Below are 22,396 nucleotides of genomic sequence, written 5' to 3'. Positions count from 1 at the left end.
ATGAGGCTTGGTGTGAGAAGTGTCCATGTCACAGTGATGGCCTCATGTGGTCAAACTGATATAGCCTGGCTGTGAATGAAATTAATTACTTTATTATAATTTTTTTCTCAGTTAGTACATGCACAATGATTGGTCAATTTAGTGGGTTGTATTTCACTGAACAGCCTGAAAAATTTCAAATTTTGCATCAATTAAAAATCTTCTCCTTTTATTAGACCTTGACATTAAAAATCTTATAAGCCTTATTTTCTCAGTCCATACTCTTAAGTGACAGAACCTTGTTTGTTTGTTTTTTTTGGACTCAGATTTATGTCCCTGGGAAAAAAAAAAACTTGGTCTGTAATTTTAACAGTGCATTAAGAGGTCTTGGTTGTATTAAATATTTTGTTTTTAATTTCAAGTATCAAGTAATAGAAACTTTGATAATGGAGCGTCAGGATATTGCTGCAGTATTCAGAGAACAAAACTCTACCTTGGTAAGTCATTATAGCAATTTTTAAGAGTAACCAGCATCTAATTTTGCCTTACAATATCTCCCCTGAGTCAAACATAAAGGCTCTGAGAACAAAAGAAATGATCACCAAATAAAGAAGCTTTTGACATCTTGTTAAATAAATTCTCCAAGTCAGCAACTAAAGAAATGTATATAGAACAGTATGGAGAATATGCATACTGATGTTAGGGTGACAAGGGGTTTTTAAAATATTACACCTTAGCTTTGTGTTTAACAGCATTTGTTTTCCAAAAGTCAGAGTGTTTAGTTGGGTTTATACTTCTCAGGAATTGTCTTTTGTCACTCATGGAATTTTTTGTTTGGAACACCTTTTTTAAACTATGTGCCGAGGATTAAATGTTGAATTTCACATGTTTAGGTTCCCTGTATGCTGTGGCAGCTGCACATTTTAAAGGACTTTCAGACCTTACACAGTCCCTTGTGACAGAACTGTTAAACAGGATTATCCTGAAAGCAAAGACAAACAGGAACAAGAGGGAAAACAGTAACATTGTGAGTAACAAAGTAAAGAAAGTGAATCTTGCTGAGCCAGGCCATCATGCACAGTGCCACCGAATGGTGAAACATCTGGTTTGTGTAATAGAGAAGTGGAAGAAGCAAATAGACAATGGAAAGGGTTAGTTCACTTTTTGAGTATTGTAACTCAGATTGCCCCTCTGTCAGTGATTGAATCTTCTAACAACTTTAAGTTGATTTAAGTGTCTTTTCAAACTGAGTGGTATGACTGGTTTGCAACTTGTAGGCTCAATTATTCTCCTTTGGGTTTTCACTTTGACGGCCAAGGCAGTACTTTCAGTAAGACCCAGCACCAGTAGGAGCTCCAGCGTGTAGTCTGTGGCGAATTGCCAGTTATACTCTGGGAGCTTTCATGCAAACTCACGATGTGAGACCTAAAACACCTCGAGATCTTCCAGAGTTCTTTTAGTCAACTTTTATCTTTATAAATGAGTTTTGATAAAATGATTGGTATTTTCTTATCATATATTCTAGCATACATTTCATACATTTCCAGCAAAAAAAAAGATATTTTGAGTTTCCAACAGCAGTCTGACTCAAATTTTGGTAAACATTTATATCCTTTTAGAGGACTTTTTGTGTGAAACTCAGCGAGCAGGCTTGCATGTCTGGGAATGGAAAATTTTGATCAGTACTTAGTGGATCAGCAATTCATGCTCTGTGGCTCTTTACGAAAACTTTAGTTTATCTGAGCTCATCTCTGAATCCCTTTCTCTACTTTTGGAAAATCACAGAAGTGAGAAAGGCAGTAAAGGATACAGCCAGGGCGTTTTGTTGTTGTTCGTGATTCGAGGTCGCCTGCATTTATGTGGAAAAACTTCCGTGTCCTTAAAGAAATAATTTTTTGCGAATTTTTATATTAATCAATAAGGAATCATCGAATGCTGACAAGCAATTGCACTTACAGAGTCGAAAACTCTATTGCAATATGAGGAGGAATACAAATTTCTTTTTCTTTTCCATGTTCTCTTTACAGGAAGGAGAATAAGAAGAAGAGGAAGACATAACATCAATTAGTCTCTTTTTTTTTGCCATGAAATACAATGAGATATTGACCGAGAATTGATTCTTTATCTATTTTGGACGGGTTTCTAATATTTATTTAAAGATCGCCCATGCATAAACAAAATTAATAAATATACGTTAATTGTGGACTTGTCTTAGCTCGATATGCCCTGTTCTCTCATGCGTAAATCTAATAACTCGCATATTGACTAAACAAACCGTTTTCAGCGAAGTGCGAAGCAACTTTGTCGAATAAAACCTTAAAAGAGTCTACCTCGTAGATTTGTGCCGCCCCTTTGGTCCTATTGCCGGCGGCGCTTTTAAACAAGTAAGGTTGTTATTTTCTTTTCCTTTTTCGCCGCCTCAGTTATTGCTGACTTCTCTATACATTCATTCACAGTGAACTACTGCTTTCTTTTGCATTTTTGGCCTCTTTCAGCTGACTTTTCCCCACAATCAGGAGGAAAAACCTCAAGATGAATATGTCTAACCTTTATTTTAAAATGCGTCATACTTGAATATCAAATAAGACCACATTAAACATCTCACAAATTGAGGACGCCACAAAAATGGCTGATTGGTAATTAAATGGCTTATATTTTGGTATTATTAGAATTCGAGAATAATAAAAAACGAGATTTAGCTAAACTTTAAGTTCTCTTGAACATTAACTTTATGATGAAAACACCGGCGCTCGTCTCAGCCCTTATCAATGTTCAACAAAATTTTTTTTCCACAAACAGTTCACATCTGCTTCCAAAAACAAAGCGTAAAATATGTTATGATGTAATACGAATAAATCATTCTCACGAGCTTTAGAATATACTGCAGGCCATGATTTTGGGAATAGCCTTGGCTTTAAGGGCGTGATGAATGACTCAATAGCTTAGTCTCCTCCTGACGGTTTTTAAGAAGTATTACGTGCTTACTTATCGGTACCTGTTGTAGTATTTAGCTAGAGACTGGCAAATTGGGTCATTAGGCTTTCAAATACTTTATTCTTAGTCGCATAAATAAACCGTTTTTGGTTGACAGATATGTCAGCCTGCTTGTTTTGATAACACCAAGGGTAACAATACATGATCATTGACACACTTCAGTTGTTGTTGTACAGGTGCTGGTGTTGGTGGCCAGCCAAGACCTGTCAAGTTTATTTATATTTCCTTCATTGACATCCATTTTCCAATATTGTCTTCTCGGAAATGTTTGCATTATTACGATAAGTTGCGATGCCAATTGCCCTATTGAAAGTTTATCAAATGATTATTTCTTAACTCTTCACCAAGGTAGAGTTAACTAGTGGTGGATAATTACCAAGCTGCCAAGCGGAGATGTAAATATCTACCTAGCCACCGGCACTTAGATGAATATTTTTGTATATAATTTAACACTGTGAGATAAAATAATACAAAAAGATGATTTTGAATAATCTATTCCTGTAATAATCACAATATTTTTGGACGCAAATCCCCTGGAGGTGAATGGAGAAGGATGTGCGGAGTAACGTTTTAGTGACTACTTTTGGGTTCCTTATATCTATATATGGATCGAAATATGTCAGACTTTCGGGAGATTCCGAAAAAAAAAGTTTTTTGATTTAATTTCGTGTGCAGAAATTTCAAAACCTTATCTAAACGATAAATACTTCCTTATAAGCATATTGAACAGTCAAATAGATAAATACTGAAAAAAAGGCAAAAACCAAAATTTTTGATATCGACATCGGAGTCCCCACCGATCTTTTGATCGACGATCGTGGTTTTGTTTCACTTTCATTTAAAGGACACTCCCTGTCTCAAAAAAAATTGTTGTCTTAGCCCAGCCTTGAACTGGGAGAGAAATCTGAAGTTTAGTATCATCCAATAATATTCAGTAAAACAAGATTGAGGGGCATATGAAAAGTCATTTACATAAATTCTGAACAAAACAAGTCATGTGGCAGTCTGGATTCAAAGACCAGAGAGTCAGGGACTCAGAATTTAAGAGTGCTACTTGTTTTTTATCAGATGGATTAATTATGAACTAAGCCACGCCGAAATGCCCTCGTTTATTTTGTCAAAGGCCTTGCTCATGTCAAGAAACACAATAACGGACAGTAAGAAAATAACTACCGTTGCCTATTTCTCTAAAAATCATAGCACAGTACTTCTCACGATGAAAGTTGAAGCAATGGATTAGGCAATGTGTTTCTCGAAAACGCCATCTTTTGCTTGATTGAACTCGACATATTTGCTGACGTAGTGCACCAGGAAGGCACGATTAGTATCAACAATATTCAAACACAATATCCCGTGACACCAAAATGCCTGAAACTGTGGAGGTAAAAAGTAAAAAATAATGCTTCCTTGGCACTTGGAATATCTGCCTTAGGCCAACTTCTGCAATAAGAATCATCACAATGGGGTCATTTATGTTTCAAACTTCTAAAACACTTTTCCAGACAATGATTAGAAGCAGTGATGTGAAATAACAACATTCAAGACTAATCAGCTTAATACCGCCTATGTAATCAACAAATTGGAATAGAGAACTCGATTGAAAAGGCCGGTGAGTCAGTAGCTGTGTACAAAAAGGATAAAACGTATTGGGTTAATAATGTTTTGAAAATATGCTACTTCTGGTTGCTAAGCGAGCGTAAGCTGGAAATAGAAAAATATATACACTAATCAGAAATAACGTAGCGCTACTGGGTTTTCGTCAGTCTTACTCTTTGAAGGAGGCCAGATGTCATTTTAGTTTATGGTGTCCTTCAAATCTACAGTTAGATCCAGACCAGCAATTTTGCTGCAATGAATGGAGTAAACGAAATGAGTTTAGCTTATATACGTTTATTGAAGCATTTAGGGAGTGCTTTACAACAGGTAAATTATTCTTAATTAGATTAGTAAATATTACTTATACTTGGAACAACACTCACAAACTTACGCAGCATTTCTGACTTGATCAGTTATAAAAATTATCTTAAAAGCAATTTCTTTTTTTGTGTTTTTTTTTGTCTCTATCAGCCTACAGTCAATAACATCAACAAAGCACTCACAAGTGCACCAAGTGAATAAACGGTAAACTACGAAATGCAAAAGTGAGGTAAATAAACAAGTTTTTCTTTGAAGGAAATTCCACTTAACCTCCATTTATAAACTATGAAAATGGTTATCATCACTACCGAAGCATTACTAAAGTAAAAGTACGATAAATCTTACGTCTTAAAATCAAAAACTATGAAATATTGAGACTGAAATTCTCGAAATCTAAACTACAAATTACCACAGAGTGTTATAAGACTACAACCTTAAAGGTTCAGCAATTCTGCCATTAAGCCTCAGTCCTGCAGAAGAGGAGTTGCTTCAGATGACTCTTCGTCTTCGTCACTTCTAGTTTCGTCTATATCCGCAGCAGTAACTTGATTACCATCATACTCTTGTATGCCAGCGTCTCCGTCAAAAAGGTCCACAGCATCACTTTGGTCGTCCATATAGTTTCCAAGATCGTCTTGTTCATCCTTCGTGTACTCTAGTTGGCAAGTCTTAGGTTCTTCTTCTACTGCCTCCTTTTCAGATTGAACTGCTACAGCACCTTCATAACCAACGGTATTTTCAGGTCCACTTGTTACACTTTCTTCGTCACCAGTTTGAATTTCTGGAGGGAAGACGGAATCACTGAGGCCTTCTTTTTCGATCAGAGGATTGTATTCTAAAGAATCAAGATCTTCTTCGATCACACAAGGGAATAGTGAGGCATCGGGTTTGTTCACATCATTTGCGGAGCGTGCGAAAGAGGTAGGATCTTTTTCAGAAACAGAAAGGCATTCTGTGGCTTCCAAATCTTCTTCCTCAGGTACAAGGGAGCATGCTGAGTTATTGGAATCTTATTCCTCAACCACAAGGGGGCATGCTAAAGAATCAGAATTTTCTTCGTCAGTCACAAGGGGACATGCTGAAGCAGCTAGACCGTCTTCGTCCATCACCAGGGAGGATGGTAAAGGATCAATTTCTTCTTCCTCAATCGCAAGAGGGCACTCGGAGTCATCAATTTCTTCTTCCTCAATCGCAAGAGGGCACTCGGAGTCATCAACATCTTCTTCCTCGTTCTCGCTAGGGTATGGTAAAGTATCACTCTCCAAAGGGTACGCTTGGGCATCCATATCTTTCTTATCACTCTCAAAAGGGTATGCTGCGCAACCTTCTTCTTCTACTTTGATTCCGAGAGGGAAAGCTGTAGCACCATCGTCAATTCCAACCGCCATAGAGGGATGTGCCGTAGCACTGTGCTTACCCATTTCACGGGCGAGATTTCCTGCAGCTGCCCCTTTGACTTGTAAGTTAATAGCGAAGGGGAAAGCTGTAGCACCATCGTCAATTCCAACCACAGAGGGATGTGCCGTAGCACCGTGCTTACCATTTCACGGGCGAGATTTCCTGCAGCTACCCCTTGGTCTTGTAAGTTAATACCGAAGGGGAAAGCTGTAGCACCATCGTCAATTGCAACCACAAAGGGATGTGCAGCAGCACCGTGGTTACCCACATCATGGGCGAGATTTGCTGCAGCTGCCCCTTTCTCTGGTACGTTTATAGCGAAAAGGATAGCTTGAGCACCATCGTCTATTGCAATCACAAAGGGATGTGCCGTAGCAGCGTGTTCACCCACTTCAGGGATCTGTTTCAGGTGCTCCTTCGTCTCCTACGTTAATTCCAAGAGGGAAAGCTGTAGCATCATCGTCCACTGCAACCAGAAAGGGATGTGCCGTAGCACCGTGTTCACCCACTTCACCGATGGGAATTGCTGCAGCTGCTCCTAGCTCGTCCGGTCCTGCATCTTCTGGGTTTGCAACAGCTCCACGGTCATCGACAAAGTTGTACTTATCTTGATCATACTTGTCATCGTCAAAGATATCTACATATGTCTATGAAAAAGATTAGAAGGTAATCAGGAACTGCATGAGTTAAAAAATCTTGAACGAATGAATTTCAAAAATTCAACAAAGAAATTCCAAAAACAAGTCACTAAAAAGAAAAAAAAGGGCAGATCAGATGTCGATCACAAAGACAAGAACCATTAGTACTTGCATGAATTGATAAGAATAAAAGTCAGGTATGGTCTTCCTTTCTGTCAAAGTTTTCCAAAAGTATAATTTTAAGATCTGTTCCGATCTTTCTTGTGTGTAAACAACAGAGGGAAAATAAGGATGATCCAGACTGACATGACGTAACCACACTTGCGTATGTTTAAAAGTAACATTGGTTCATGATGAAACTGAATTCACAAATTGTTAGCGGCTGGGTAGTTAATGCATTTTGACATCACATTGACGTGAAAAGAAATTCGCAATCGACTTGGTAGGATACCAATTTCAATTGTCAAAGAAAAAGAAGGATGACGATATATCTCAACTGGGGTAGAAAGATTATAATCACTCAGATACTTGGGATGTTTAAAAACATGCCATCAAGATATTAGCAAGCTTAAGAGGAAACACCATATTTATTTGTTTGATTATTCACTCATCCTTTCATCCGTATTTTCTTATCCTAATCAGATTTTGGAAATTGCTCGTTAAACTTAATATTCATGTAAAGTCTTATACTACAGCTGTAACCTCAGCTGTTCCCCAGCTTGACGTTTCCTAATGACCCTCTAATCAATAGACCACTGAATATTCTAGTTTTTCTCGCTAAGTTAGGGAAGAATCGTAAAAATGTTCACTCTTGGAATATATATAGATAATAACCAATACAGTACGTACACATCGCTTTTGGTTGACAGTTATTCCACATGTCCAAAGAGAATCTCGGGTGCAGTCCATTTGATTGGGATACATCCCTGGGCGCCTTGTATACAACTTCTAAAATATTTTGCATATAAGATTAAAACCGCGATGTGAGGATTCACGATAAAGTCAAGAGCAGTAGACACCTTTGTATAAATTCTATGAAAACAATTCACATACTCCTTTTTCTTTAAATCTCCTGTGTTTCTTTGCCCTTCGAGTTTGTATCTTTGCTATTCAGAGAACGATATCTCTTCCGGCTTTCTTATTTCCTGTGTTCACTCCCTGGGTACAATGGGGAAAAATGTCATCGCCGACAATTTGCCGAATGAATCCGAATCAAGCAGAGTAAAAGCTCGTGATACTAAATAGAAAAGTCCCTAAGGATGGATAACAAAAGGCCAATTGTATTAAAAAATCCCAACCATAACAATAGGCAAAGTTTGATATGAATCGAAAAAAAAATGATATGATCTGATAAAAGGGACTTTGATAAACTATATAAAATAAAAAAATTGAATATAGGTAGAAAGTTTAACATCATGCTAATGTCAACATTACAACATTTTCATGGCCCTCCCTTCCAAAGAGTTTTAATAACTAGATCTCTCTCAGCAGGGCCTTCCTTCCTTTCTCTCCGGAGATTGCTAGGAAACCACGGAAAATAAAATATACAAAAAAAAATTTGCATGTCATGAGAGACACAATTGTTTATGTGGTGAACATCCACTTTTGCAAGTATTGTATACTTGGTGTTAAACTATCGGCGCAAATTACAATGCATTTGGTCTGCATAAGACAAATTAAATTTCGTTTTCTAAACCCCATAAAATCCATACTTACCGAAAATCCCGAGCAATAGTTATCATCTGCCAAGCTCATAGAACCGCGCAATTATTTTACAGACAACTCACAAAAGTAGAGACGCAATTAAGCCTAGAAATCGCACCTGTTATAATACCTAATCGGTCGAATAGACATTTGAGACCATTGGTTTTTTTTAGAATATCCTCTATTTGCGCCTTCTTGTTCCCTACTGTTCATATTGTACATAATCCTTGCTTTTATCATATTAAATGTTACATAAACTCATAAGCATTTCCAGAGTTATTGTAAATTCATTTGACTCTGTAAGCTTGATACGGTACAACCTGTATTTAGCGGTCATGCACGGGTCGACCGTTTAATAAAGGTTCCACGGAATAGGAGTATTATTGATAAAAATTACAAATCGCCATTCTATGCCATCACGGACCACTTAACATACATGACCTCGCTCCAAAATACTTCTAACATTGGTTTCGGGAGATCGATTAAATTTTACTTGAAAAATTATTCTTAATTTTATTTGAGTACTTCCGCTTTATTGACCGTTCAGTGCGTTCATTTGATCAATAAATTTTCGTTTGCCTCCACAGCTTCTAGTACTCCAAATGATATTCGTGTTCTGTTGAATGTTTGTGGCGCTGTATGACAAAAGACTTAACGACTGGTCCCTCGGAGAACCATCCGCTAACTATTTGACATGCCAGCTGATAATTCATTTTAACAGCGCATAGCTTTAAGCTATAATTGTTATGTATCAAATAGGTTAATAAAGCGTGTTTTAAGAAAAATGCTCTCTATTAAGATGAAACACAAAAAATCAATAAAGGATAGTTTGATCAAGCTTTGTATGAAAGAAAGACAAAAAAAAAGTACTTACGTAGGTAGCACTTGGCAGCAACTGTACGATTTCCAGGTCTGCCACGGGAACGACCCAGTAGCGCTCGCCACACTGAACCAAATGCCCCTTTGCCAATGGGCTCGCGAAAGTTCAGGCGGTCAACTGCAATCTCCCATCCATCTGTGTTTACGTTCAGCTGATCCATCTCAACTTCATCTTCCCCTTCACTGAATAATTGCAGATGAAAACAAGACTTTAACTATCTTTGTTACCTATCTATCTTTTCTTTCTGTGAATCTGTTTAAACGTAACGTGGTAAATATATTCTCTATATCTTCACTTTAAGAGTTTTTTTCTCTTTTTTTTCATTTAAAGATAATTTTTTTTTCAGAGTACGTCAGAAAACTATTACTTGCCAATGAAAAAATTACTGAGATAGGTGAAATTTGGATACTAATCTGCTGAACCCGTTTGTTGACGCATCGCCCCAGAAATGCTGGTTAAAAAAAAATACATATATATATATTAAACAAGGTGTCAAGACAAGTAAAAGACGGATGAAACCAAAACAGAAAGAACATCAGGAAACATTTGACTGCCATTTGATAAGAACGACTTCGAAAAATGCCGCTGCTTCGAAAGAAAAAACCCTTTTTGGCCTGTGAGCTCTTGATGGTGAATATGATTGGTCCAAACTGGAGAAAAGACGTATTTGCTCAGCAATGGCGCTTATCACTATTCTACTGAGACTATTCAACAGTTAGAAACTTCGGATATAGCGACACGTTGAAACAGCGAGCATTCACACCTGCTCTTAAAAGCACCTGACACCTGCTCTTAAAAGCAAAATAACTGAAATTCACAGAGCGATGCAAGATAATTTCATGGAAATGGGCCAGGTGACCCACATTTGTTTCGTCTTTAACTGAAAATAGTTTTAATCTGTTTGGAAATATATTTTTCAATTAGTAAAGTTTTATGCCTTTTAAGGACACAACAGTAACACCAGCTTACCTTTGATGTTTATTTTTACAAAGGAACGGTCAACAAAACCGAGCTTGTTACGTCCCTCGCAAGAATACACACCACTGTCCTCCTTCACAACTTCAGTTACAGCAAATGTACTCTTTTTGTCATCGAATCGTGTATCAATCTTTGCTCTTTCAGGTGGTGAGTCTCCATCTTTTTTCCAAGTTACATTTATTGTTTCTTCGTTGACGTTGCAGGTCAACGTGAGGTTGTCTCCTGCTGTGATTGCTGGATACTGATCTGGAAAAACTTGAACAGAGGCTTTTCCTGCGTTAAGAAAAATGCAACTGATTAAAATCCTGGTCCACATTTGTCACCCTCATCGTCAGCATCAGTTCAGCGTCGGCGTCATCGTCAAAGTCAGCGTCATCGTTATCGTTATCGTCATCATTATCGTCATTATCATTAAACTTACCGTATACACGCAGTGTTGCAGAGGAACTGTTGTATTTGCTTTATTTTTCGCTTCACACTTGTAAGTCCCTTCCATCCCTTTTGTGACGCTTAAAAATTCCAGGAATGATTCTCTTTTGTTATTGAATTGATTGATACCAGATGGCAGGTCACCATTATTAAAAACCCAGACTAATGTTGGTGTTGGCACACCTGTGGCTCGGCAACTAAAGTTCACAGAGTTTCCCTCAGTAACAGACTGGTTTATCGGAGGCTCTATAATCTGTGGAAATACTTCAATAAAAAAAAAAAATTAATAAGGTTTGTATAGTCCACTTTAACCCCATTTATCTAACCTTTGATAAAACGACGAAACAACAACAACAACAAAATCAAAACAAGAAACGCGATGTTCAAGTCTATTTTTAACCAAGGTCAATTTTTTTCCAAAGGTTTTCTTCGCGTTCAGAATAAAAAGATGTTGTTTTGCCTTAAGTTGTCCCAGTTGTGCCAATAACCTTCATTTTTTTTAACTCGTGAATTGCGCGCATGCGCAAGAGCGAGTTGTAGGTACGATGTGAAGAATGGCACTCGCTCGCTCGCTCGCTCGCTCGATTGGTCGATTCCTGTAAACTTTTTTTCGATTTTAGGCTTTTGAGTGCATTTGATAGTTTTTGGCGAGCAATAAAAAAACGGAATAGCGACCTTTGTTGCTAAGAATAGTGGTGGGGTGAAAAAGAAGCCAATGATAATCTTAAAGGAGTTTTTTTTTCGTTTTAGTTTCAACAAGCGGCGCCAGCGACTGGCAGGCAAGCAAAGATTCACACTGAAATAACAGACAACCTTTGTTTTTCATAAAATTGTAATTTATAATCCTTGAACTTGAAAACAATCCGAAGATTCATTGAAAATATCACTTACTGCGAAGCGCTCAGAGTTTACAGATGTTCAAAAGCTTTTTCTGTTATGGCGTGAGTTGAGGACAAAATTGATCATTACGTTTCGTCGCGTGTGTTTTTCCTGTGTGAAGCAACAGAAGGTGCCGGCGACTGACGAAATTACAAGTTAACACGAAAATCAAATAACACCTAAACAAACAATTTTAGCTCAGTGAATTTTTAAAGAACAATTTTCTTTTAAGTTTCAAGACAATTTGAAGATTCAAAATACATTTTATGTACTAAAATGCGAAAGTTATACACCACAAAATTGATAAACAGGCCTGAAATGAAATTCTATCTTGTTATTGATTATACGTTGCCTAGTACGTGACTGAAATCTACCCAGGCGGAGATCCAAAATGACGGTGACAGTCTTGGCTTAGTTATATCACTCAAAACTCGTTCCCGTTTGTCTTATTTGATAAATAGGGAATCGTTAATGTTTTCATTAAGACAGTATTGCCTTGATTTTCTAATATTTATAATGATAGACAGTAAATTTCACTTTTCACCCACATTTACTTCCAACCTTTTCTTTTGAACCAGAAAAAAATGATATACGTTTAAAACACATGACATCATCCACCCTTGTCAAATGTAATAGCATGATCATTTCAACTGTAATGCCTTCTTATCCCAACGTTACTTTGTTTCTTTGCTACATTAGCGAACACTGAACGACTGCTCGTACTCTAGGTATGAAAATCAACCACAAAATTCCCTAAACCAGATAACATAATCCGAAAAATCATGTGTCAATTCCCGAGTTTGCTCACAGAGCATTTTGATCTTTCTGGTTGTTGAGTGTGCTGTTAAAAACCTATATGTTTAATGACTATCAGTTTTATTTTTTTAGCAGTATATATTGAATTTGAAAAGTTATTAAGCAATGATGATCAAAACAATGTGAAACATTTGCATTCTGTGATTAAAAAAAAAAGGAAATCTGTCATTTGACGTCTCCAAATTGAGTATTTTGACATGCGTCCAAGGATAAAAATGTTAGAGTGGACCACAGGATTTGGAATTCCTTAATAGCGGGAGGTGTTTTTAATGATTTCTTTGGTTACGGATTTATCTTCATTTACAATCTGTGTGTCTGTAAGTCAGAATCAACTCTAAGTCACCAGGAAATGGATGAAAAGAGAAAAAAATAGGTCTATTTAAATTTGGCTTATACTTTAAAACAAACGCTCTGTTAAGTTACAAGTTTGATAAATGACATAAACTTCAATTTGGGTTTACCTGTGACATCGATCCAGAAGGAAGAGTTTGCTTCGCCATAATCATTTTTAGCAGTACATTCATAATAGCCTTTATCTTTAAACGTCGCTTGTCTTATAACCAAGGTGTTGCTTTTACTAATTAGCACTCCATCCTTGGTCCAGTAGACAGATACTTGTGGGTCACCTCTGAAATAACACTCTCTAATAAAAGGGTAGTCAAATTCAATGGTGAGATTTCTAGACTCATCACGAACATGGGGTGGAACTGCAAAGTAAGCATGTAAACACAAATTACAAAATAAGAAGCCACCCAACCTTCCCCCCCCCCTCCCCCACCCACAAAAAGAAAAAAAATTACAATAATAAATAACATTAAAAAAGAAGGAGAAGACAACGAGCCACTTTTTTACCATATCAAACAAATCCTTCCAAAAACCATGTCAGTCAGGCTATATTACTAACTTAGCCATGATATCATCAAATTGTTATAGCGGGAACAAAGGAACAATTGTAAAGACCTTCCAATTCTTCGCAATAAATAACTAATGAAGCGTTCTGAAAAAATTATTCATCCAGGACCTGGTCCTCACTGGTGAATCAGTCGCAGATAATAGCTGAAAGCCCTTGCATTTTTTTTAATTTTTCTGATAGTTTTCTACAATTACCTTACCCTTAGCTCAGACCCAGAAACCTTGATCTGGAGTCAGGCCCACTGGCTATTGATTCGCACTCCGTAGGCATATCAAAGGCATGATTGATTTATAATACAGTTGTGAGCTTTACAAATACACCCTTTACAGAAATTTCAATGTCTTTGGTAAAAATTCCTGCTTCATTCTCTGCCTTACACGTGTACCACCCTTCGTCCTCCTTTGTTATCTTAGAAAAGAAGAGAGACAAACTCTCTCTTTGCAATGTATTGTTCTTGAGCCAGGTGATCCGTGGTGCAGGCCGACCTGTGACAACTTTACACGTCAAGTTTACATTGCTTCCTTCTATGATGAGATTGCTTGCTCCAGAAATATAAACTTTTGGTCGAACTTAAAGGTAAATAAATAACATATTACTGGAAAATCGGAGGTGTTCCTATATCATTTACATTGAACACATTAGACGCAGTAACTAAATGAACATTTGATGATGACAGTAGCGCTTAATATGAAGTATAATCGTTTGTCAGATCGCGAATCTTTCGAACTTCGTATTGAGGTCTACATACTCCTATTATCTCGGACCACCAGTTTACGTAAGACAGAAGGCGCAGCCATAGGGATTATGGTCTCCGCCGTTATTGCTAATCTCCACATATAGAGTTATAGGAGCAATCGATAACCTTATCATCTTACCAGCGAAGGATCTGGAAACGTTATGCATATGACACATTCACAATCTTGGTTCGCGAAAACGCTGATAGCTTCCTACAGCATTTGAAGAACCGAGAGCATCTCATTCACTTCACTGATGTTACAAATAGTAACAACACACCCGCCATTCATGGCACTGCATCTTTAAAACAAGAGCCCGTGGTTTACAAGATTCCATGTGAGTGCGGCAAAGTTTAGATCGGCGGAGCAGGCAGACCTATGGAAGTAAGGTTCAACGAGCAATATGGCAGATCGAGAAACGAAATGCACAAAGGCCTCTGCAGTTTCAGGAGACACGTGGAAACCACCTGCTCTGGACTGAAGTAGAGTATATTGATAGTGATCCTATTATTATTAAACGCAGGGTAAAAGAACTCATCCACATGAGACTGTTACAGCATAAATTGGACATTGGGATAGACATCCCAAAAATATGAATGCTGACCACAAGAAACAGGATAACTTTGCGACAGTGGACTCCGGAAGAACATTTGGTCAAAGTGTGCCAATCGAAGCCTGTGTGGGATTCCAGTCAATCACAGCCAAACAGAGAGTTTCATAAGGTCATGCATATCTACCGACCTTATAACAGGAAGAAGACACAATATGCAGTCAAAAAGTCGCGATCCATATCCAAAGTATCTTCATGGCGAGACAAACGATTATACTGCATTCAGAAAGTGAATTTGTCACCACGACCAACCGAAGTCGATTTAGGCTCATTACCAGTTTGAAAAGAAACTATGAACTTCGTCACATGGCACTTACTTTGAGTCATGACGAGGAAACTACACCGTTCACAAATAACCTAAGTATAATTTTTTTAACATGACAACCCTACTTTCAAACAACTAAAACGAACATATTCACGATAAAATGTAACCTCACATACCTGTGAGTATGAGCAGCGAAAAGGTTTTGAAAATGAGTAAATTAAATTAATTACATTTGAAGAACTGACTTTGTGACTTTCTATATATTATCTCATTAGCCACTCGCTTATAACTGTCACTAGTATGTTTTTATCTCTGCTTGAGACCCTCTGTGGTCCTTTAGTTTGTGTCATGGTACAGATGAATGTTCCATCGTCTTCAGGCTTTACAAAACCAATACGCAGGCTGCCGTTAGATATTTGAGTGAATCGTCTCGGGTCTAAGGACTTTCCTCCTTTCTTACTCCAAGAAATCTGTGGACTTGGTGTTCCATCAGCACTACAGCTTATAATGCCAGACGTGTACGCAATAAAGGTTTGTTGGTCCAACGTCTTCTGTGTAAATCTTGCTGTTGAAAGCAGTAACGAAAAGCACTAATATCGTAGCTATACTGTTGAAAGGTCAGAAGTGCACTTGTCTTACATGACATTGTCCTGCATGTTAAGCCTATTTCTACAAGATAAATAGATGTGTTTTCATACCATTTATGTAGACAATGTAATATTGAACATATTCCAATCTCTGGCATTCATATATTCCTCCATCAGACAGCTGCACATCATCAATGAACAGATCACCATTGTCTTTAGTCTTGATCCTTTCAGAAGTAGAGTTTGTTATTTCAAGCTTTCGCCCATTGATGACCCATCTAGCATAATTGGTTTTATTGTTTATAGAGCAATGAAGCTTTTCTCTGCTACCAATATCAAAATAGAGTTCATTTCTTTTCAACACATTCTTGTTCTCTGCAAAAAAAAAAAATGGTTCGGTGTGGAAGATGTCAAAATAAGTCAGATTCTGTGTAATTAACACTAGAAGAAGAGAAAAGTTGAATATATTTACCTTTAATAAAGCTTAACTTGAGAAATTTTTGGAACTTTGTTGTACTTAAAACTAAGTTATATTACTCCAAAGAAAGTCATGTCAGCCATTATCAAAGTAATGTAACCTTTGAATAGAATTATATCGCATCCAAAAAAGGTTATGTCACCCGTTAAAAGAAATTAGGTAACCCTTAACAGAAGTCAAGTGATCTTATGAGCAGTCAGATTACATTCATGAAAGATATGCCAAGCTGAATCATCAATGAGGAGGGTAAGTTGCTTTCACTCCTACTACTTTGTAGCCCAATATGTCGTTATAATTGTGGTGTAGTTTTTTCGTGAAAATATATTTTAGTTTTCGAGAAATGATTTTTTCGTTCGACCGCTCAAATATGCAAATTTTCACAGTGAATATCACCCGAGTTGCGTGAGCTCATGTAACGAATTTACTTGACCTCCGATATTTCTGTCAACATAATCTTTTTTTCATCATCGAAACTTAATCCCCTCTCAGTATTGAAGCTAGCAAAGAAATATTTATTTTTTGGTAAATATTTCTGTCCGACATACTTTTTCTATGTCGAAAAGTAGCATCAAAACAAAGACAGTTTCAACAATGACCGATATAACAGAATCTACTGATGGTTATAAAGTTACTGTAAAAATTTCCTTGTGTATTTGTGTTGTTCTATCGTGAAACGAACTCAACGTCCGGCAAAATTTGCTTACTTGTCGCCACCGTTTATTGGCTATATATCACTACAATTTGTAAAAAAAATCTAACATAACACTCTTACCTTGTTTACTTATGATTTTTTAAGACCAAGAAGCTGTTTCGGTTACTATATTACGCTTCGGTATTACTTTTTGCCAGGAGCCCAGGTTTTAAGTTGTGTTTTCCCCTACCCCATTTATATCATACTAATCGTTGCTTCAGTAGCGGCGTAGCAGTTAAAAGCGGGTTACTGGGTGCTGACAGGGTGTGTATTGACCAATTCCCAATCGAGACCTCAGTCTGACGGAACGCGTAATTTTGCACAAGGTGGTACAGTGAATTTTCCAGACGTCTTGCGTACTATCTGTGGTACATGCTTGCCAATTCCCCAATCAGCTTTTGGAATCGACTCAACCCTACCTTTACCACGGCCGTACACTTCTTTAGTCACCCAACACCGGTACCGATATTTGATCTACGAGTGGGGCAGATTGTGAAATTATCGGTATCTTTTGGTGTCTCGAAGATGCCGGCTCGCGACAAAATAAGATCAACTTCAGTTTCTGGATCTCCGCAAGTGACTTGAAATGTCTTTTTTACAACTACGCAAGGGAACGACCTGAGATATGCAACGTCGGTCTTCTCGATAACGATACCCAAAAGTCCCACCAGCGAACGATTTAAATGAACAGCAAATCTCCATGTTAGCATGTAAGATGAGACGCTTACACAACAGAACAATTAGCTAAATCAGTATGGAGCTTGTCAATCGAATTGACTTTTGTGAACATTTTTTGACTTCCGCCGGTAAAGGAACCATTGATGGATCTGGATATTTTAGTTTTCTGAATACAGTAATTCTTGGAAGGTTTTTATAGATATGCAGATATGCAAAGAGGGGAAAAAACCTATCTCTTGGTAATTCGGAGGTTGACTCATCCTTGAATTTATGTGTCACGCTTGTCAAACGCGTTTACATGCAATCTTAAAACCCCGGGGTGCTGGGGTGAGGTTTCTTGAGGTTGTTGTTACGCTTGCAATTAAAGAGTCTGAGCAGAGGTGTCCCAAGCTCACATCTCGAAAAAGATGGAAGATTAATCCTCGCTCACAAATGTATTTGTTCATGAAAGCGTCACACGTTGTATTACGCGGTGTTTGGTTTCGTGAGGAACTGTTGACTTAATACGTTAAACGGAACATTTTGGGAAACCAAATATGGTTAATTTACAACGCTAAATATTTCGAAATGTGAACATTCTACTCTCCTTGTGTGTCCGTTACAGTTTCTGATGATTTCTGCCATGAGACGGCTAGGGTATGTACAAAGTTTTAAAACATACATATTTCGCTTTTGAGCTTTTTGCCATGAACGCTACCCCGGCTAGGCGGGTTACCCCGCCTTGAGACGTTTACATAGCAAATTGCTGACAGGGTTACCCTACCTAGCAGACCGGGCAACCCGCCTAGGCGGGTCACCCCACCTATCATGCAAACGTGATCAAAATAAAACAAGAAATTATATTGACCGGCGACCTGAGGTCCCCCACCTCCATCTAAACAGACCCTAAATTTAATGCCGGACTTTGAGTTCGTCTCACGATAGAACAACACAAATACACAAGGAAATTTTTATAGTAACTTTGTAACCATCCTTTTGTCTTTTAAAAGCTAGAAGCTCAGTAGATTCTGTTATATCGGTCACTGTCTTTGTTTTGGTGCTACTTTTCGACATAGTAAAAGTATGTCGGACAATTATCTAGGACATATTGGGCTACAAAATATGAAAGTCGGAGAGAAAACGAATTTTGGGCGACTTGCCACAATATTTCAAATTTGTTCGATGGATGCTGACATCTTCTCTTAAGAAACTGTGGTGCTACGTCGGTGGGGGAGTATAACACACGCCATGACAAAGGGCTAACGCTCGAAATTCAGCTTTGAAACTCTTTATGGGGGCAAATTAACATTATCAACTCGGTTGATAAAATCAAAATCATCTGAGTCATTTTTACCCTAAACTAAACTAAGTCATTTCATCCCCAGTCGATGTCATGTCGCTATCTTGAGCGTAAAGTCTGCGAACAGGTATATGCTTGTCCACGAGTCATACTTTAGCAGAATGTTTTTAGAAATGGTCTTCTGGTCATCTGTGTATCTCAATTTACTCTGATTTCCCTCTACTTTAGAAGGTCAATGGCAAGAAGAAAAACAACCACGAAAACCAGAATAACTAATCAGACCAAAAAATTTAGTTGCTTACTTGGTTGACACAGCGCTTGAGAACCCTTGTCATCCGACTGACATTGAGATGGAATATTTAACTTTCCATCGATGCGATCGCATGATGCAAGTTCAAACTCTTCTCCGGTGCAAGAGACATCGGACATTGCAAAAGGTATTCCCTCAGCCTTTTATGTCTGACCCAATGAATTCCGCCAAAGCCTCTTTAAAGCCAAGTTGACGACAAATAACTTTGACATCATTAAAGTCCCATTTATTCCTACATATCTTTGCCCATTTCCCCTTGTAAAACACTTCCACTCTTCCTCCATACTCCACATTTGCGCCATTCAAGCGAACAGGAACTTATGAAATTACAAAAAGTTCAATCCGTTAAGATGGAAAACACTAATTATCATGAATCAAGAATGCCTATAAATCACGAAATGATAAATAGCTCACGCCTGTCTAAGTGTTTTTTAAGGGAAATTCTGGGTGCAAATCATTCAGTATTCGAACGTTGGCCGCATCGTTCGTTGTCACGATGTGGTTTCCTTGCTGCAATGTTTTACGACAAACCTCTTTTTCATTGCTTCGTGACTGCGTTTTAAATTGTAAAATTAGATGTTTTCTCAACAATTTTGGAACATTCAAGGCGTGTTTTCTTTGCCTTCGGAGAACACAAAAGGGTGATTTACATTTTAAACTAGAATTTTAAAGCATTTCTCACCGAATAATCAAGAAAAAGGCGTTTAGTTAAGTATAAATAGGGTGAAAAATTGTGAAATTCCCTAGTTACAAGAAAGAGAGAGAAAAAAGGAAACTAGAAGGATGCAATAGTTTTAAGGAAACTTGGTGAAGGGTTTGGAGGTTATGAAGTTCATGAAACCCAAATGCATAACTGCGCAGCTAGGTTCTTCTTTCGGTAGTAATTCAACTATAATCGTCTTAGGGTGTAAACAGTAGAAACCCGCTACATTTTTAGCGAAAGACACCTTTTTAGAAGCTAAAAGATACCCGAAGATGAACAATCATTGATCTCGGAAAAATGTTCTTATCTGGAGTGTGAGTAAATCTATCAAGTTACCATCTTTGGAGATCATGTGGATATTACATGAGTGCAATTCATTATTACCTTTGCAAAATTGTTATTTCTTTTCCAAGTTGTTTTGACATGTGGTGGGAATGGTACAGTTGTAGTGAGTGGACATCTCTGAGGAATTGCCACGTTCTGCGTACCTTGTGTCATTAGCATACACAGCGTTGCTATAGTAGCCCATGGCCATGCAGGTTGAATTTTCATCTGCTTCATCCCATTGACTGGTACAAAGCTTTTGCCAGCTGCTGTTTGAGAATATCTTCATTGTACCGACAGATGGGTTCTTCTCTGTTTCAAAACGCAGGGGAAATTCTTCAAATAATATAAATCAGTTCCATTCATTTGTTGTTATTCTAGCTTTTATTCCTGAATTAGTTCATTTTTGTTTCAACAAAGAAGTTTTCATCCACTGAAATCAGAAAGGCTACAATTTGTATGTTACCTTCTTGGAAACTGGACATGTTGCTACATTCTCTTAGCATTGCTCCGGTCCCATCGTAGTGTTTCCCACCATGTGCTGGTTCTGGATTGGCGCATTCTCTCTGTCTTGTTTGTATACCACCAACTAGTTTGCTACAGATACTCCAGGAGCTCCACTCACTCCAGCCACCATCCACTAACGTAACAATGTTGTAAACAGAAACATTTGATAAACAACCACAGACGACATTTTCGGATCATTTAACAAAATAAAGTATGTAGGACAGTGGTGCAGTCTTTATTTCTACCTTTCTCTATAATTACTTTGAATGTTTATGTTAACATTTGGTTACGGTAAACTCATTAATTTGGTATTTGGCGCGATGCCGTAGGGTTTGCAATAAACTTATCGAGACACGCTTGTGAGAGCAAAAACATAATTTGAAGGCGATAATGCGATGGGGAATCCGTGCCGGTCTGTCTTTACCTTTATTCCCATGTTGATGGTTTCCAGACAGACCCCGTCCCTTATGTGCAAATACTCTGGCGTGCATAATCAGTTAATGTACAAATGCACAATACACAAACTTTAGTTTAAAAACAACATTTTAAGCCCTCTTTTTTAGGGGGAACGAAAACAAACACAACGGGAAACCGTAACAAATTTCAATTATGAGTCTCAGTAGCTTTTCAAGCGAATTATGCAGCAGAAAAGGCCTTCCTAAAAACTCAGTCTCACCTTCAGATCAGGTAAAATCGAAATGGTCTGCTTCTTATTGGTTCCCTAACCAACATCAAGGATCAATAGGAATAATGGGAACTCGATCCTCAAGCCTAACGATCTACGTATAAAAATTGTCACGGAAGCAATTCCCACTCAGGAACGGAATTGAGAACACCACTCTACCTTTCCCTGAAAGACCTCGCTATTGCAACACTATCTTCAAACTACAGCTGAAGAGACTCGTGAAGTGTCGAAACCGTCGATATTGTTGTAGCCACTGTGAACAATTGCACCAATGTTCGCCTTTCACAACTCTCTAGCGGAATAACTTATACAAAGTCTTGGTGGATAAGACGAAAACAATATCTCACAAGAAAAAACATGTAAATAGGCAAACGCTCAAAGGAAAGGACTCGGCGAACATTATAAAAAAAACAATGAAAAAATAGCCAAATTAAGGAATGAGATTTATGACTTTAAAGAGCTTATTTATACACTCGCAAATAAAATAGATGGAAAATATAAGTGTGCTTGTTAAGCAGTATACTATCTAGATATACGATGAATAAACACGTGGGCAGACATTATGAATTAATTTATTCTCACCCCCAAGCACGCGTTGATACGGGAACTTTAGAATGTGATGCAATCATGTGCGAGTAACGCAACGGTGACATGACATCCCCCCTCGTCAAAAGAAATATATATATATAGACACATATGCAAATATAGACAAATAGTGCCTCCGAAGTCTAAGACAAATTAATGTGACCCATTGTTCAGTAATAATAAGATAATACCAAGAAAAAGAAGAAAAATGTTCCAAAAGCAAGGCACTGAGGATATGGAGTGCTCTTGTTTGGTTGCACTCTGTTAGCCCACTTTCTTGTAAAGTTCGTAGTCATTAAACTTCTTTGGCTCTCAGGATATCGTCTATTAGACAAGTTACTGGGATGCCGGGGTGGGCAAAGTGGGCTTTGGTGGGCACGACGATGGTGGTGGATTGAGTGTTTATCAGCTGGTCCAACTCATAGAAATCACTGC

At 37.8% G+C, this 22,396-nt stretch overlaps 1 protein-coding gene and 1 pseudogene across 1 annotated transcript; one reads left to right on the top strand and one right to left on the bottom strand.

The window, feature by feature from the left end:
* On the top strand, window positions 1–2,138 carry LOC131789582 (uncharacterized). The gene is made up of 4 exons (XM_066158877.1): window positions 1–10; window positions 402–476; window positions 873–1,130; window positions 2,007–2,138. The coding sequence occupies exons 1-4, from the start codon at window positions 1–3 to the stop codon at window positions 2,045–2,047; spliced, it is 384 nt and encodes a 127-aa protein (XP_066014974.1). The 3' UTR covers window positions 2,048–2,138.
* A 3,216-nt stretch (window positions 2,139–5,354) lies between these two features.
* On the bottom strand, window positions 5,355–20,769 carry LOC131789784 (uncharacterized; annotated as a pseudogene).
* Between the last annotated feature and the right edge of the window lie 1,627 nt (window positions 20,770–22,396).

This window comes from Pocillopora verrucosa, chromosome 12 (genome assembly GCF_036669915.1).
Source record: "Pocillopora verrucosa isolate sample1 chromosome 12, ASM3666991v2, whole genome shotgun sequence".
NCBI lineage: Eukaryota > Metazoa > Cnidaria > Anthozoa > Scleractinia > Pocilloporidae > Pocillopora > Pocillopora verrucosa.
Note: the sequence above shows the minus strand (reverse complement) of the source record. Positions and strands in the feature narration are given on the sequence as shown.

What these genes read in the sequence shown, in the direction of transcription:
- LOC131789582 (XM_066158877.1), top strand. An exon ending in GAGAACAAAACTCTACCTTG is followed by an intron (nt 477 to 872) that starts GTAAGTCATTAT and finishes TCACATGTTTAG; the next exon opens with GTTCCCTGTATGCTGTGGCA. An exon ending in GCAAATAGACAATGGAAAGG is followed by an intron (nt 1,131 to 2,006) that starts GTTAGTTCACTT and finishes TTCTCTTTACAG; the next exon opens with GAAGGAGAATAAGAAGAAGA.